Source organism: Delphinus delphis, chromosome 9 (genome assembly GCF_949987515.2).
Source record: "Delphinus delphis chromosome 9, mDelDel1.2, whole genome shotgun sequence".
NCBI lineage: Eukaryota > Metazoa > Chordata > Mammalia > Artiodactyla > Delphinidae > Delphinus > Delphinus delphis.
In genome coordinates this window covers 10817183-10830044 of record NC_082691.1, presented here as the reverse complement: position 1 = coordinate 10830044, position 12862 = coordinate 10817183, and the positions used below count along the sequence as shown (strand labels likewise).

At 53.5% G+C, this 12862-nt stretch overlaps 1 protein-coding gene across 3 annotated transcripts in view; it reads left to right on the top strand.

Moving 5' to 3' along the window:
- Positions 1–12862, top strand: part of OGDH (oxoglutarate dehydrogenase) — a 76682-nt gene that overhangs the window by 19224 nt on the left and 44596 nt on the right. For 2 of the 3 annotated variants that reach the window (XM_060020163.1, XM_060020162.2), the window contains exons 3-4: positions 8808–8999; positions 10778–10880. In XM_060020163.1, the coding sequence (XP_059876146.1) occupies positions 8808–8999; positions 10778–10880 (295 nt within the window). Of the gene's footprint in view, positions 1–8807; positions 9000–10555; positions 10650–10777; positions 10881–12862 lie in introns of those variants that run through there. The other variant, XM_060020165.1, reaches the window with a different exon arrangement.

Sequence of the window (12862 nt, the reverse complement as noted above, 5' to 3'; positions counted from 1 at the left end):
CACTCACAGAAGCTCCTGGGAGGCTCGGCACCAGGAACCCAAGGCAGCAAAGTGAAGACCAGCAGTTTGAGCTGCGACATACGTGGAGAGGCCCCGAGATCAAGCCGAGGGGTGTTGGCTTAGTTTGTGAAACGCTGTGGGAGTGTGGACCCCTGAGCAGTTGGCAGAAAGTGAGGGTGTCAGACGCTGATGGAGAGCTAACTAAGCCTGCAGTGGCCGGAGGGCGGGCTGGGAGTAAAGGCGTGCTGCATCTTTGGGAGCGCGATTTTTTAATGCCTATCCTTTTATACTGTATTTTAAGCAAGAATCGTGGGTTTTTAAATGTCAGTGATAACTGGAGAGAGAGATCCAGAGCGACCTCAAGGGGAAGGTGGACACCAAGAGCAAGAAAGGAGCGAGTCAACCTCGGGGCCGGGGCAGCTCTTTTTTTTTTTGGTCGCATCAGGTTTTAGTTGTGGCAGGTGGACTCTTTAGTTGTGGCATGTGAACTCTTAGCTGTGGCATGCATGTGGGATCTAGTTCCCTGACCAGGGATTGAACCCCGGCCCCCTGCGATGGGATCGCAGAGTCTTATCCACTGCGCCACCAGGGAAGTCCCTGGGGCAGCTCTTGAGAAGGGCGCAGCGAGCTCTGCCTCAGCCGCCTGCCTGGCACCTCCTCTCTGGGGAAGGGAAGAAGGAGCGCGTTGTCAGCCGGAGGCGTTCTTTGGGGCCTTTCCCAGAAAGGGGCTGTGGTGGTGATCACATCGTCAGTCCAGAGCCTCTAGGCCACTCACTCCCCGACTCCGCCTGTGCCAGGCCCCCGCGAGGGGTCTGAAGGTCTGCTGGGCTCTGGGCTCTGCCGTCCATGGGCAGTTTCTGAGTTTAGGGCCTTCTCTCTTAAGTGGTCCCGACTCGCAGAGCCAGAATTCTCTCTCAGCCTGAGGCTTGGCTCCGCTGGGCTAGGTCCTCCAGGTGGGGCCATCCACTAGGCGCGTGGGGACCAGATGCCCACTGTGGTCCCGCACAGCCGCCCTTGAGAGTTGCAATTCTGAGTTGACAGAATGCACTGTTGGGTGCGGACCGCCAGGCAGAGGGCAAGGGCTCTCACTTCCTGAGCAATGCCAGAAAAACTGCGCATGAGAGCCGTCACAGGCGGCCTGCGTATAATATTCTCCTGCAGTAAAAGTCTGGTTTCTACGAGCGTTTGTGTAATAAACCAGCCCAAAACTTGGCAACTCGAAACACCACCAATGAAGTCTTTCTCATGGTTCCCAGCTTCCGTGCAGCTGAGGTTTGGCCAGGTTGCAGCCCCGCAAAGGACCCCCTCACATCTGGTGCTTGGTGCTTGCTGTCCACCAGGCCCTGCCATCAGCCAGGGGACCAGAGAGACTCCCTCACAAGTCCTCAGTGTAGCTCCAAGAGGAGAAGAGAGGAGAGAGGAGGAGAGGCTGCAGGCCTTGGATGCCCCACCCAGAACTCACACTGCCACTCCCACCTGTGGCCTTGGTCTAAGCAAGTCTCAGGCCAGCCCCCAAGGGCTCACCCCCAGTGGAGGAGCCACATGGCCACTGCAGGGGGCCTTTTGTGGACCTGGGAGGACGTGTGGCCCCTGGGCAGCCTACCACAGTCCTTTCTATAATGATCTGATGGGGCTACTTCCTTTAGGGCAGAAACCCAGGGAGTATCATTCCTCTATCAGCAGATTCCTTAGAGCAGAGCTGAGGCAGCTTTTCTTTGCTAATCTTGTGTGTTTATTGACATTTTACCTGCATGCCCATACAGAGAGAAGATAGTAGAACTTGTCTGGAGATGTTCTCTCGCCTGTGCTACACTGTGCTTTAAAAATAACAGCATCGCTCTAATCGAGCACAGTTCATTTGGCTTCTGTGGCTGAGGCATCCCCGAGCAGAATGCCCAAGTTTAACTGCTCCCAGTGTAAATAGATCTGTGGTGACAGGTCAGGCAGGCCCTGATCCTGGTGCCTCTTAGATGTGGTGGTGGGCAGTGAGCTGGGTCGGGACATGGCCCCGCCCGTCCTCAGCTGGGGACAGTTTGAGCAAGGCCCTGCCTTGGTGGTTGGAGGGGTCTGCAGCCCAGCACTATGCATGTCTTTTGAGACTGCCTAGCCCTGAAGCAGGAACCTTTTGTGCAGGTCTGTGGCAGTCCACCGCGGGTCTTCTCGCCCCCTCACCCCGGGCATCGTCTCGTCAGGACGTTTGGACAGTCCCACACGGTGTTTTCAGGAAAGGCATGGAGCCCAGCAGTTGGCACAGACAGGGCACAGCAGGAGGGTTGTAGACACTGCCCCATGCAGGCTTTTCATACACAGCACAGACATGAATCGCTCAGCTCCACGCCATAGCTGGGCTGGTGTGCACAGAAAGCTAGGCACTTAGAAAATAATTGCAGAATTTGCCAGCGCACTTTCTAAGCTGGAAGAGCCCCTGTGCAGGGTGGGTAGGGAGACGTGCAGCTTCAGAGCAGTGCCAGCTCCCTCCAGGGCACTAGGGTCCTTGAGGAGCGGCACCTCCTCAAGGACAGCTGGCGCTGTCGGCCAGCGAGTCACAGGTGACCATCCTTGGCTCAGGGAGCTGTTGCCTGTCCATTTATTTGACTGAATTAGCCTGAACCCACCAAACCCTTGTTTGGCCATGCATGTGTTTTCCTTGGTCACTTGTTCCCTTGAATTTCACGTTTGTGGCAGTTAAAAAGCATTGTCAGTATCAGAACATAATGATATGGTTGTTTGTGACAGTGCTGGCATCTGACGTCCAGACCTGGCAGTCATTAGTTTATCAACTGTGATGGCCTTTGAGCCTGGGGTTTGGTCCATTCAAGAGGCGGCCAGAGGCTGCCCCGCCCGGTCCCCCGCGTGGTGTTTACGTCAGGGTCCTTGGCAGGGCGCCCAGCAGAGGGTGGTGGTGGCTAGCAGGTGACATCATGTTCTAGACCAGGGTGCATGATGCGGGTGGGTGGGGTTTGTTCCATAGCTAAGGTGGAGACGAGACAGCAGGGCATCTGAAGGGGACTTTGCACGAGAGAAAGTGGCCTGGCCAATCCAGAACCCAGAGTCATAGAATTGAGCAGCTAGAATAAGCATTAGTAACCCTGGGGTTAAGCTTTGATCATCAGCTTCTTGAACAAATATGAGTATACCTACAGGTGCTTTTTAAGGTGTAAAAGCACAAGTACGGGGCTGTCCTAAGTAAGTGCTCCCTACCTTTATAGGCAAGGAATGAGGCACAGAGAGCTGACGCGACTTCCCTGGCCCTCGCCCAGCCTGTGGGGGTCAGGACTGGGGCTCCCAACGCCCAGGAGCGGGCGGGCAGCAGGCAGGCCCACTCTGGTGGGCTCAGCCTGTGCGTGGCCCCGGTAGGTCACACGGTTGCACTGGCCTACGTATCTGACACACATCGGGGGACTTTGAGACGGGGTGGGGAAGGGCACTTGGTAGCAGGTTTGTGACCCCTCCAAAGCCAAACCCTTCGTGAGCAAGTCTCTGTCACGACCTTCACAGTCAGGAACTTGGCCCTGACACTCTTGCGATCTGCTGACAATCAACAGGGTAAAGTCTGCTTGCCTCACTGAACCACTGACGCCCACGTCCCCTGGTTAGCACTCCCACAGCCACTGAGGTCAGTGCCTTATCTGAGATGAGGACTCTGGACGGTCCACGGTCTTACAGCTGTCACCGCACCCACTGCTGCACCTGACACCCTGCCTAGCACAGCACTTAGCACCACACCTGACACCATCCCTAGGACCACGCCAGACCGAGCACCTGGCATCCACCTCGCATCACACCTAACACTGCATCTGATACCACCCCTAGAACTACAGCAAACACCCCCCAGCACCACATTTGACATCCCAGGGAGCACAGCACCTAGCATCACACCTGATACCAGCCCTACCACTGCACCTGACATTGCATCTGACACCACACCTGTCAAGATGTTCGCTTTTGAAGGAGTCTGACCTGTCTGAACTTAGCAGGTGTGTTGAGCACTTACTATGTGCAAAGCACCGGACCCGCTTCCTTAGACGTTACAGAGAAGGGATGTGTTTGCAGCTTTGAAGAGCTCCCTCTAACTGGGGAGAAGAGGACTGGCGGCGGGCGGCAGGGAAAGCCCGTTGGGGCTGTGAGAAGCCTGGGAGGTGTATGGGGGAGCAGAGGAGCTAATGGCTTTTGAAAGCAGACCTTCATGTACTACAGTTAAATGCTTTTAGTTATCTAAAATTAAATGTAAGAATTCTGGTTTCACTTCACCCAGAATGTTATACTTATTTGTACTTGAAATCTATCGTGTTTTGGTTTAAGTCATTTCAGCAACAAGTTGATGACCTTAAACCCATTCATGGGAGGTGGGTGGCCTGCCTACACCTCCGTTGACGGGCCAGGGCTGCTCGCCTCTATGGCACGGAGGCCGCGAAGCTCCACGTGCAGGGGGCATGTGGGACCGCACAGGCGTCCTCTTCTTGAAGTTTTCTCTTCATTTGGGAAAGGGCCCACTGACCGGTCACTTCAGCCTCGTGGTCACCTGTCCCTGCAGCGGGTCTGCAGACACTTGGTTCTGACAGCAGGGAAGCCGCTGCCGGGGAGAGAACTGGAACTGGCAGCAGGTAGACATACGGGTAAACAAAGCCTCAAGTTCAGATGTGTGCAAATGAGGGCTGCGATTATCAGAAGGGGAACCCTCTCCAGATAGTGGCAGAGCCACAGGTTGAAGATGACGCGGGTCAGTGTGTGGAGAGGGGATGAGCGCCCCAGGCAGCAGGAGTGGGGGAGGTGCAGGCTACTACCGAACGAAGGTGGAAGCCAGTTCAGGTGTGGGGAGGGGAGGGGTGAAAGAGGCATCTTGGAGAAGATGCTGGAGGGAGAGAAGCTCTGCCTCTGAAGGGCGGTGAAACCTACAAGCCAGAAAAAATGACCTTCACTTTCACAGCTTAAATCAACTTTTTTTTGAGGTCTGACTTACATGAAAATTTACTGGTTTTAAGCTGCGGTGCGAGGGTTTTGCAAAGTGTATGCCACCAGGAACTTTCTGTCACCCACGTGTGCAAACTGATCGGATCTGGTGGAAGGGGGCTTGCTGTTTGTTGGGGTGGGCTCCTTGGGCGGGCCCTCATCTGAGTGCAGGTACCCACACCTGCCCAGAGCGTGCGGGGGAGGGCCTGCCGGAGCTGCAGGGAAGCGTGCGCAGCAGGGGTGAATTACGGGCCTGGAGGAAGCTGCATTCCTGGCATATTCTTTCCCAGTGGTTCCCAGCTCTCTGCAATACTGGTAGGAACCAGTTTTTTCTGACCGCCTCCAGCTTGAGCAGAATTTCAGTCTGTGTCGCTGTCCTCAGCCAATTGAAAATCACCTGGAGTTTTATCCCAAGCACAAAAGAAGGTCAGAGAGAGGAGGCCCGATGACTGCGATTTCCCTCCCCACCCCACTGCCACCCAGGGGCCTGGCCTGCGCCCTCCGGGTGTCAGCCCTGGAAATCCTTTGATTTTATTGTTTGCTGGCTTTGGCAAGGGTAAGCCAGCCTGAGAGACGCTGTTTATGTAAGGGTTGCTCTGTCTTACTTAACCTGATCAGTATCTCTGCCTGGTGACCACGCTGTCAGTCCTGCCTGCCTGAACCTCTCCCCAGGAGGCTGTAGTTGGCATTCCAGGTGCTTGGAACATCAGTGTGGTAACTACTCCTACCTCTGTGGCTGCCACTACTGTTCTTGTTATTCAAAGCTGATTTTTCTAAAGAGAGGTGAACTTGTGTTTTTTGCTATGCCTTTTGGCTCTGGGTCTGTCAGCAGCTGGTGCCCATCAGGGTGAGGGGTCGGCGTGCAGCCAGGGGACCCTCTCCATCCAAGGTCTTGTCGTTGGGCGACTGCCGCTGCATTTCTACACATGTGTTCATGCGTTCTGCGGGGAAGAAGACAGTGTTTAAGGCTTGAAGAAAGTTGGGATCCTGTGTGCTGCTCTCCAGAGGCTACTTGGTTTCAGGGTCATGCCCTGTCCTTCAGCCCCCCTGCAGCCCCAGGGTAAATGTCCAGAGCAGGACTTGGCGTGGACACGCGTAAGGGTGGGGGCGCCAGTGCCAGAGCCCGCTGGGGGCAAAGCAGAAACTAGATGAGGTTTTACAAGTCAGGAACGGTGTGCTGTTGGTTCTTGCCGTGCAGGGCTGGGCTGACTCCTGCCGCATCCCCTACCCTATCAACGGGGCTCCTTTCAGTCCAGGCCCTCGGTTACTGGAGGTATGGGTGGGGGTCAGGGAGAGCCCTGGGCCAGAGCTGCTCCCAGAATGCGTGGAGCTTGCATGGCCTGCTGTACGAGCTCACAGAGTCAGAAATGTTTGGGGGTGTCCAGCGTGTCTGCTCCTTAGGCCTGTGTAAGGAACCAGGTGGGTGCCGAGCTTGGGGCAGCCTTGCCTTGCCCAAGGCTGCTGATCCTGAGGCATCCTCTCCTTTCTCTCCCAAGAGTAAGTCGGTTGCTTTCTCTGGTGGGCATACTGCTTTTACCCCTGTTAGAGGACTCAGAGGGAGAGAATGGTCTTGGGGTTCCAAGCCCTGGGTGTAGAATGCCCCTGGTTGTCAGGTCACGTGATGCAAGGTGCTCTGCAGTCGGTGTTATGGCCTTTGCCAAAAGAGAACCCCAGAGCTCCCTTCTACCATCAGCTGACATGCTGAAAATTAACCAGAAAGGTAAAAACAGTAAAACCTTGAATAGTGAGATATGTTAAAACATTTAAAAATTGTTATTGAGGTAGAATTTGCATGTAAAAATTGTACAATTCTGGTTTTTAGTATATTCACCGTGTTGTACTATCATCCCTAATAGTTTGATTTTTTTTAATTAATCTTTTTGAATACAAAAGGACTGTGTTCTTATTGTAGAATGATATAAACATTCTGGAAAGCTCCCCTCAGAAACACTTGTAGTGAGAGGCCGGGCTGCCTTGTGTGATGCTCCAGGCCTGTGCGCATCCCAGGGGTTTGTGCCTGGCAGCAGCATGCAGCCATCTCTCGGACCGTCCGAGTCAGTAGGTCTACATGTCATAAAGAGCCTGCCTGAAAAAGCCAGAAGACCTTCAGGCTTCAGGACCAGTCTCAGGGTTTCTGCCCAGACATAGATAGACCCATTCGATACCTGCCCAAGCTCCCAGACGAGCCCATCTGGACAACATCTTGGTAGCACTTAACTGGGAGGGCGAACAAAAGTCTAGTGAAGTTTCTCCTCTCCAGATTTTTCAAGAAGTCTAACCAGAGTTTATTGACAGAAGAATCTTAGAAACTGGAAAATGCATGGCAGAGAAGAAAGACAATGTTTTCATGTTTCTAAACTCTCTGAGTTTTAATATATATTTTTTGGCAATGGAATTTTATTAAGTCTTAGTTTCTCTGACCTCTAAAATTTTATTTTAAGCTTCACGTCTTTGTATGAGATAAACTATTATAGTTCACAATGTCTATGCAGATTATAAATTGAATCAGGGAATTCCCTGGCACTCCAGTGGTTAGGACTCCGAACTTCCACTGCAGGGGGCACAGTTTCGATCCCTGGTCGGGAAACTAAGATCCCACAAGCCGCACAACATGGCCAAAAAAAAAAGAAAAGAAAAAATTGAATCAAATACAAAATAGCCAAAAATAATAGGAAGAGGAGTTAGTTCACATTAGCACAAAGGAAGTTGAAACCAGTAGTAATACTAGTTACTACCAGTAATGCCAACTGCCTACCAGATTGTGTGCTAAATGCCTTTAGTCTTTACAAAAAAAACCTATGAAGAATATATAGATTTTTTTTGTCCTCATCTTACGGATGAAAGAACTGAGCACAGAAATTTAGGTTATTTACCAAGATCTCAGAGCTCAGATTTAAGGTTCTGCCTCCGACTGCACACCCTGAGCCCTTAGTGACAAGACTATTTCTGTAGGGGTCGGTGAGGACGCTTCAGGCTTCACAGGTCCAAGCTCCGGGCTGCCTCTTACATAAAGGCCTTGATTCTGTTTGGGTTTTTTTTGTTTTTGTTTTTAATATTTATTTGGTTGCGCCGGGTCTTAGTTGCGGCAGGTGGGCTCCTTAGTTGCGGCTCGCCGGCTCCTCAGCCACGGCGCACGGGCTCCTTAGTTGCAGCATGCAAACTCTTAGTTGCAGCATGCGTGTTGGGATCTAGTTCCCCGACCAGGGCTCGAACCTGGGCCCCCTGTGTTGGGGGCGCAGAGTCGTAGCCACTGTGCCACCAGGGAAGTCCCCCTGATTCTGTTTTATGTCCGGTGAGAAAGCACAAGCAAGCAGGCCTGGGCTTCAAAAGCTGTGCCACGCCTCTGGGGTCTGGAAAGAGGATCTAAATGCACTCAGTTCCCCTGAGGAGGCCCAGTTGGGGTTTGAGGACCTGGGGCAGCTGCAGCCCTAGAGGCAGGAGGGCCACGAGCATTGGTCTTCCGGATGACTAGGCAGGGAACAGATGGGGCAGGAAGGCCTCTGTTCACCTGCCTCCTGGGCTGCCTGCCATGGAAGCAGTTGGCACTCACAAGCCGGGCAGAGCTGCTCGGCCTTGGGCCTTGGGGGTTTTGATGGGAGGGCATCTGCGTCGTAGGGTTGGGGTGAGGAGGCGCATCTGAGGGAATGATGGAAGCAGGGGCCCAGCCTCTGAGAGAGCCACCCTCTGGGGGCAGAAGCAGGCTGTCCAGAGTAGGAAGAAGTTGACCCAACCAGGCTACTGGTAGATGGGCATAATCAAGGCTTACCTGCCGAGAACAGTTCTCTTTTTGGCTAAAAATGAGTCCTAGGCCTTAGGGGAGCAACGGAGTGACATGTGTGTTCCTTCTTTGTCTTCAGTCATGGGACATTTTTTTCCGAAACACCAACGCCGGAGCGCCCCCGGGCACCGCCTACCAGAGCCCGCTCCCCCTGAGCCTGGGCTCCCTGTCAGCTGTGGCCAGAGCGCAGCCCCTGGTGGAGGTTCAGCCCAACGTGGACAAGCTGGTGGAGGATCACCTGGCAGTGCAGTCTCTCATCAGGGCCTACCAGGTAAGGTGGCAGCGGCCAGCCATCCGTGACAGAGTGCCCCGCTGACCCCATGAAGGTTGTCGCTTAACTTTCACCCCCACCAAACACTAGGCGCTCTCTCTCCCTGCTCTGGGCTGGAGGGAGGCAAAAATGACATATGACAAGAGAAAAGGAGCCCAGGCGGTCTCACCCTGTTTGAGCAGATCCTCTGCCACCTTTAGCACCTGCCCTTATTTCTTCCCATAGCTTGGCAAGAATGATTTGTGAGCAGGGAAACGCGGTCAGTGCCCGGGTGTCAGGGGAAGTGCCGATGCCCAGGAGGGAGCAGTGACCAGGAGGGGTGTGCTGCTCCCCTTCTCAGTTGCTAGGGCCCAAATGCAATAAGACAAAATGAACCTGTAGGGTTTGGGGACAGAAGCAGAGCCCATGGAAGCAGGGAGAGGCAGGTGAGGGGCAGCTGAGCCTGCAGAGGGGCCACCTCTCCAGGAGCATTCCAGTCAGTGGTCAGCCCCGTTGGAGGAGGCTCATGCAGAACCAAGGGCTTCCATGGCCTTTCTCAGAGCCCAGAAGCCCCTTCCAGGATATCCGCGTGGTGTGGAGAAGAGCCCAGAATTCAGACCTTACCACCTGGTCTGTGAGTAGTTCTCAGGAGGAAAGGAGGAGAAATCGGGCCCAGGGAGGCCCTTCTGGGAGCTCCCAGGACATGGGCTCCCCTGCTGCCTCTTCTGGCATTGCTGCAATGTAGCAGGGGTGTCACACCACAGAGTTCTGTCTCCGATGTTCTCTTTCCTGGAAATGGCCATGTGGACCGTTCCCCTCCGCCCACGGGGCCAGTTGCCACAGGTGTCAGGACAGGTAGCACAGGGTGGGTCTGTCCTGTTGGAGCCTGGCAAGTCAGGCTCTCTCCCCAGGGCAAATGACGAGACGCACGCCGTTCACAGTGGGCGTTTCTGTAGAAGGAGGCCCAGTTGGTGTGTGCTGACCACTGCCTGACTTATTCAGCCTCAGTCATTTCTGTTGGTCTTTAAGTGACTTCTCAGCAACTGCTCCCCTTCCCAAATTGTTAGCAAGAAACAGTGGATAAAGTATCCAAGACTTAAAGAAACAAAATTGGAAGGGATTTTACGTGTCTTTTTGCTTTTAAATGGTTCAGATCAGGCACTGAGGTCCCTGTTGTAGCTGTCTGCTGTTGTGCCCCCTGTGCCCTGACCCACGCAGCAGGGCCACACCCACCCCTTCCTTAGGGACTTCGTGTTCTAAGCTGAGTGGTCTTCGCACTGGCGCTAAAGTCCCCAGCATATCCCATTTCTGTTTATCCAGGAAAACTGTGAAGGATCCCGAGAAGTGGGTCCTTTTAGACTGCCAGGTTTATCAAAACCTGAGGAGCTTATCCCCTTTTTATAAAAGTGCATTTATGCACAATAGTGCTTTAAAACAAACTATTGTAAGTCTTTTTACTAACTGACTTTGTTGTTTGGGTTCATTGGCACTCTCAGGGAAAGGTTTGACCAAGTGCAACTTTTACCCCTCGCCACAGCCCACAGGACCTGCTTAATGACTGCTTGTATTATTGCTTCCAGGTCAGGGGTCACCACATTGCAAAACTTGATCCTCTCGGAATTAGTTGTGTAAATTTTGATGATGCTCCAGTAACTGTTTCTTCAAACGTGGGTGAGAATTAATCTGTAAACACTAATTTTAATGTAATTTTACTTTTTTTTTTTTTTACCCCTTCCCTCTTTTTTTTCTCCTGTCCTTTTGTGTGTGTCCTTCCCTCTCCATCGCTGGCCCATTCGTAGATACGAGGGCACCATGTAGCACAGCTGGACCCCCTGGGAATTTTGGATGCTGATCTGGACTCCTCCGTGCCCGCTGATATTATCTCATCCACAGACAAACTTGGTGAGGGTCTGAGAGCGGCCAGCGCTGCGCTGCGTGGCTCCTCTCTCTGTGTCCCAGCCTGTGGCAGCCAGGACGTCCACAGGCAGAAGGGAAAGACTCTTAAGTTTCCTTCGTTCTGATCACTTGACATTTATCAGTCATGTAGCCTTAGTGTGTTTTGGGCAAGTTATTTTTATCTCAGCTTTTCAGCCAGATCGTATGAGCTCAATTATCTAAGTCTCAAAATTGGAAAGTAAAATTTGGGGGCAGAAAAGGTTTGTGGCACAGAGAAAAAGATGACCCACCCAGGCAGGCGGGTCAGAAGATATTCCAGAGACCAGCTCGTCTGGCTTCGGTTTCCAGATCTCAGGGCAGTGCTGCCCCAGACGGGGCACTGCTCAGGACCGTTGTCACACACTGTCTGCTCTGAAGCACGGTGTGGCCTGCCTTTGACAGGGCGAATTCCAGAGCAGGTGGTGCAGTTTGGGTGTCTCGATTCTCAAATGCCGGTGATCATACTGAGGAAACTTTGGAAGGCGTCCCCGCGGGCGCTTGTAGTCCCGCTCACCGTACCCTCTCTGTCTTGAGCAGAGGGGCGTGGCTGGGCTCACACCTGCGGTTGCTTTCTCAAGTTAACCTGCTCTAAGTCACCGTGCTGCTAACCTGTGCTGCAGAAATGACGACGTGACTAATTTTTAAATGGCCAGGTTGTTTTCGAGAAACACTGTGCATGCTAATAAAACTGATGATTACCTACCTGCCTAACGCTGCTCTTTGGGAGGGGACGAAATTTGCCTCCTGAATAACAGTCACTAATGCTTTGTGGTGCCCGAATGCCCTTAGAGGCGTGTCCGAGTTGTGACGTGGGAGGTCAGGCACTAGTCAGGTAAGGCTGGATTTCAAACAGTGTTGGCCCTGGGATTGCTGTTAGAGGTTCGTCTCTGCTCCGTCTTCATTTCAGAAACACTCCTAGGTAATGCAGGGTTTCCTCTACTTTGTACCTGCACTTTTGGAAGAAAGATTAGAGAAGCCCTCCTGAATATGATTAAATAGGGCCAGTTCAGATTGTCGGCAGGACGTGAGCTTAATCCTGCTACTTTATTGAGTGGTGACAACTGTGCACCCCAGAAGTGAGCTTCTCTTTGCAGTGTCCCTGAGGACACTTGGAGCTCCTTTCCTCTTCCTCGCCACTTAGTCCCCGCAGCACCCAGGCCTGACCCAACCGGTGCTCACCAGTGCTGAAGCCCCCTCAGCACCGTGAGTCCCCTCCAGGTCCAGGGCAGAGCACCCCCTCTACGTGAGAGACCTGCGAGCCCCAGGGCACCAGCTGCCTGATGAGAGCTCAAGGCCCTGTGCCCTGGAGCTGTCTCTCCAGAAAAGGAGGACTGCAGAGCCAGCCCGGCCCAGGCCACAGAGCCTGGTGTTCCCATGCACAGTCAAGCATTTCAACAAGAAAGGCACAGGGGAGGTGGGGTCTCCTTCTCCCATCCGAAACTGCATCCCCTGTTCCTTGTGCCATCCCTGGTTGCTAGTTTCTTGGTATCAAAACGGACCTTTTTCGGTGGTTCCCAGCTCATTAGTACTGCCTGGGGAGCCTGGAGCTCTTCTCTGTCCCACGCAAGACTGGTCAGGGTGGGATGGCACCCGCCGCAGCCCACAGGCACAGGTGGGGCTTTCTTGGAAGCGCCCCCCAGGCCATCCCAGCCCAGGAGTCTGTGAAGGGTGGGAGCCCCCAGGCCTAGTTGATGCTGCCTGGCTCCTCAGTTCACAGCTCTCATCAGGGGCAGAGGCAGAGGCAGGACCTCTGTCCTTCTTCCTAGCTCTTTCTTGGCCATCTCGGCCTTGCCTTACGTTCTACTCTGGAATAGTGCCCCGAGTGTGCCCCTGTGAGGTTCTGTGTCAGCATGGCGAGGGTTATAAGCCAGAGACACACAGAGGTGGCCCAGAACTTCCTGAGCTCATTTGAGGAAGACTGGGCATCCTCCAACTGGGAGCCCTTCAGA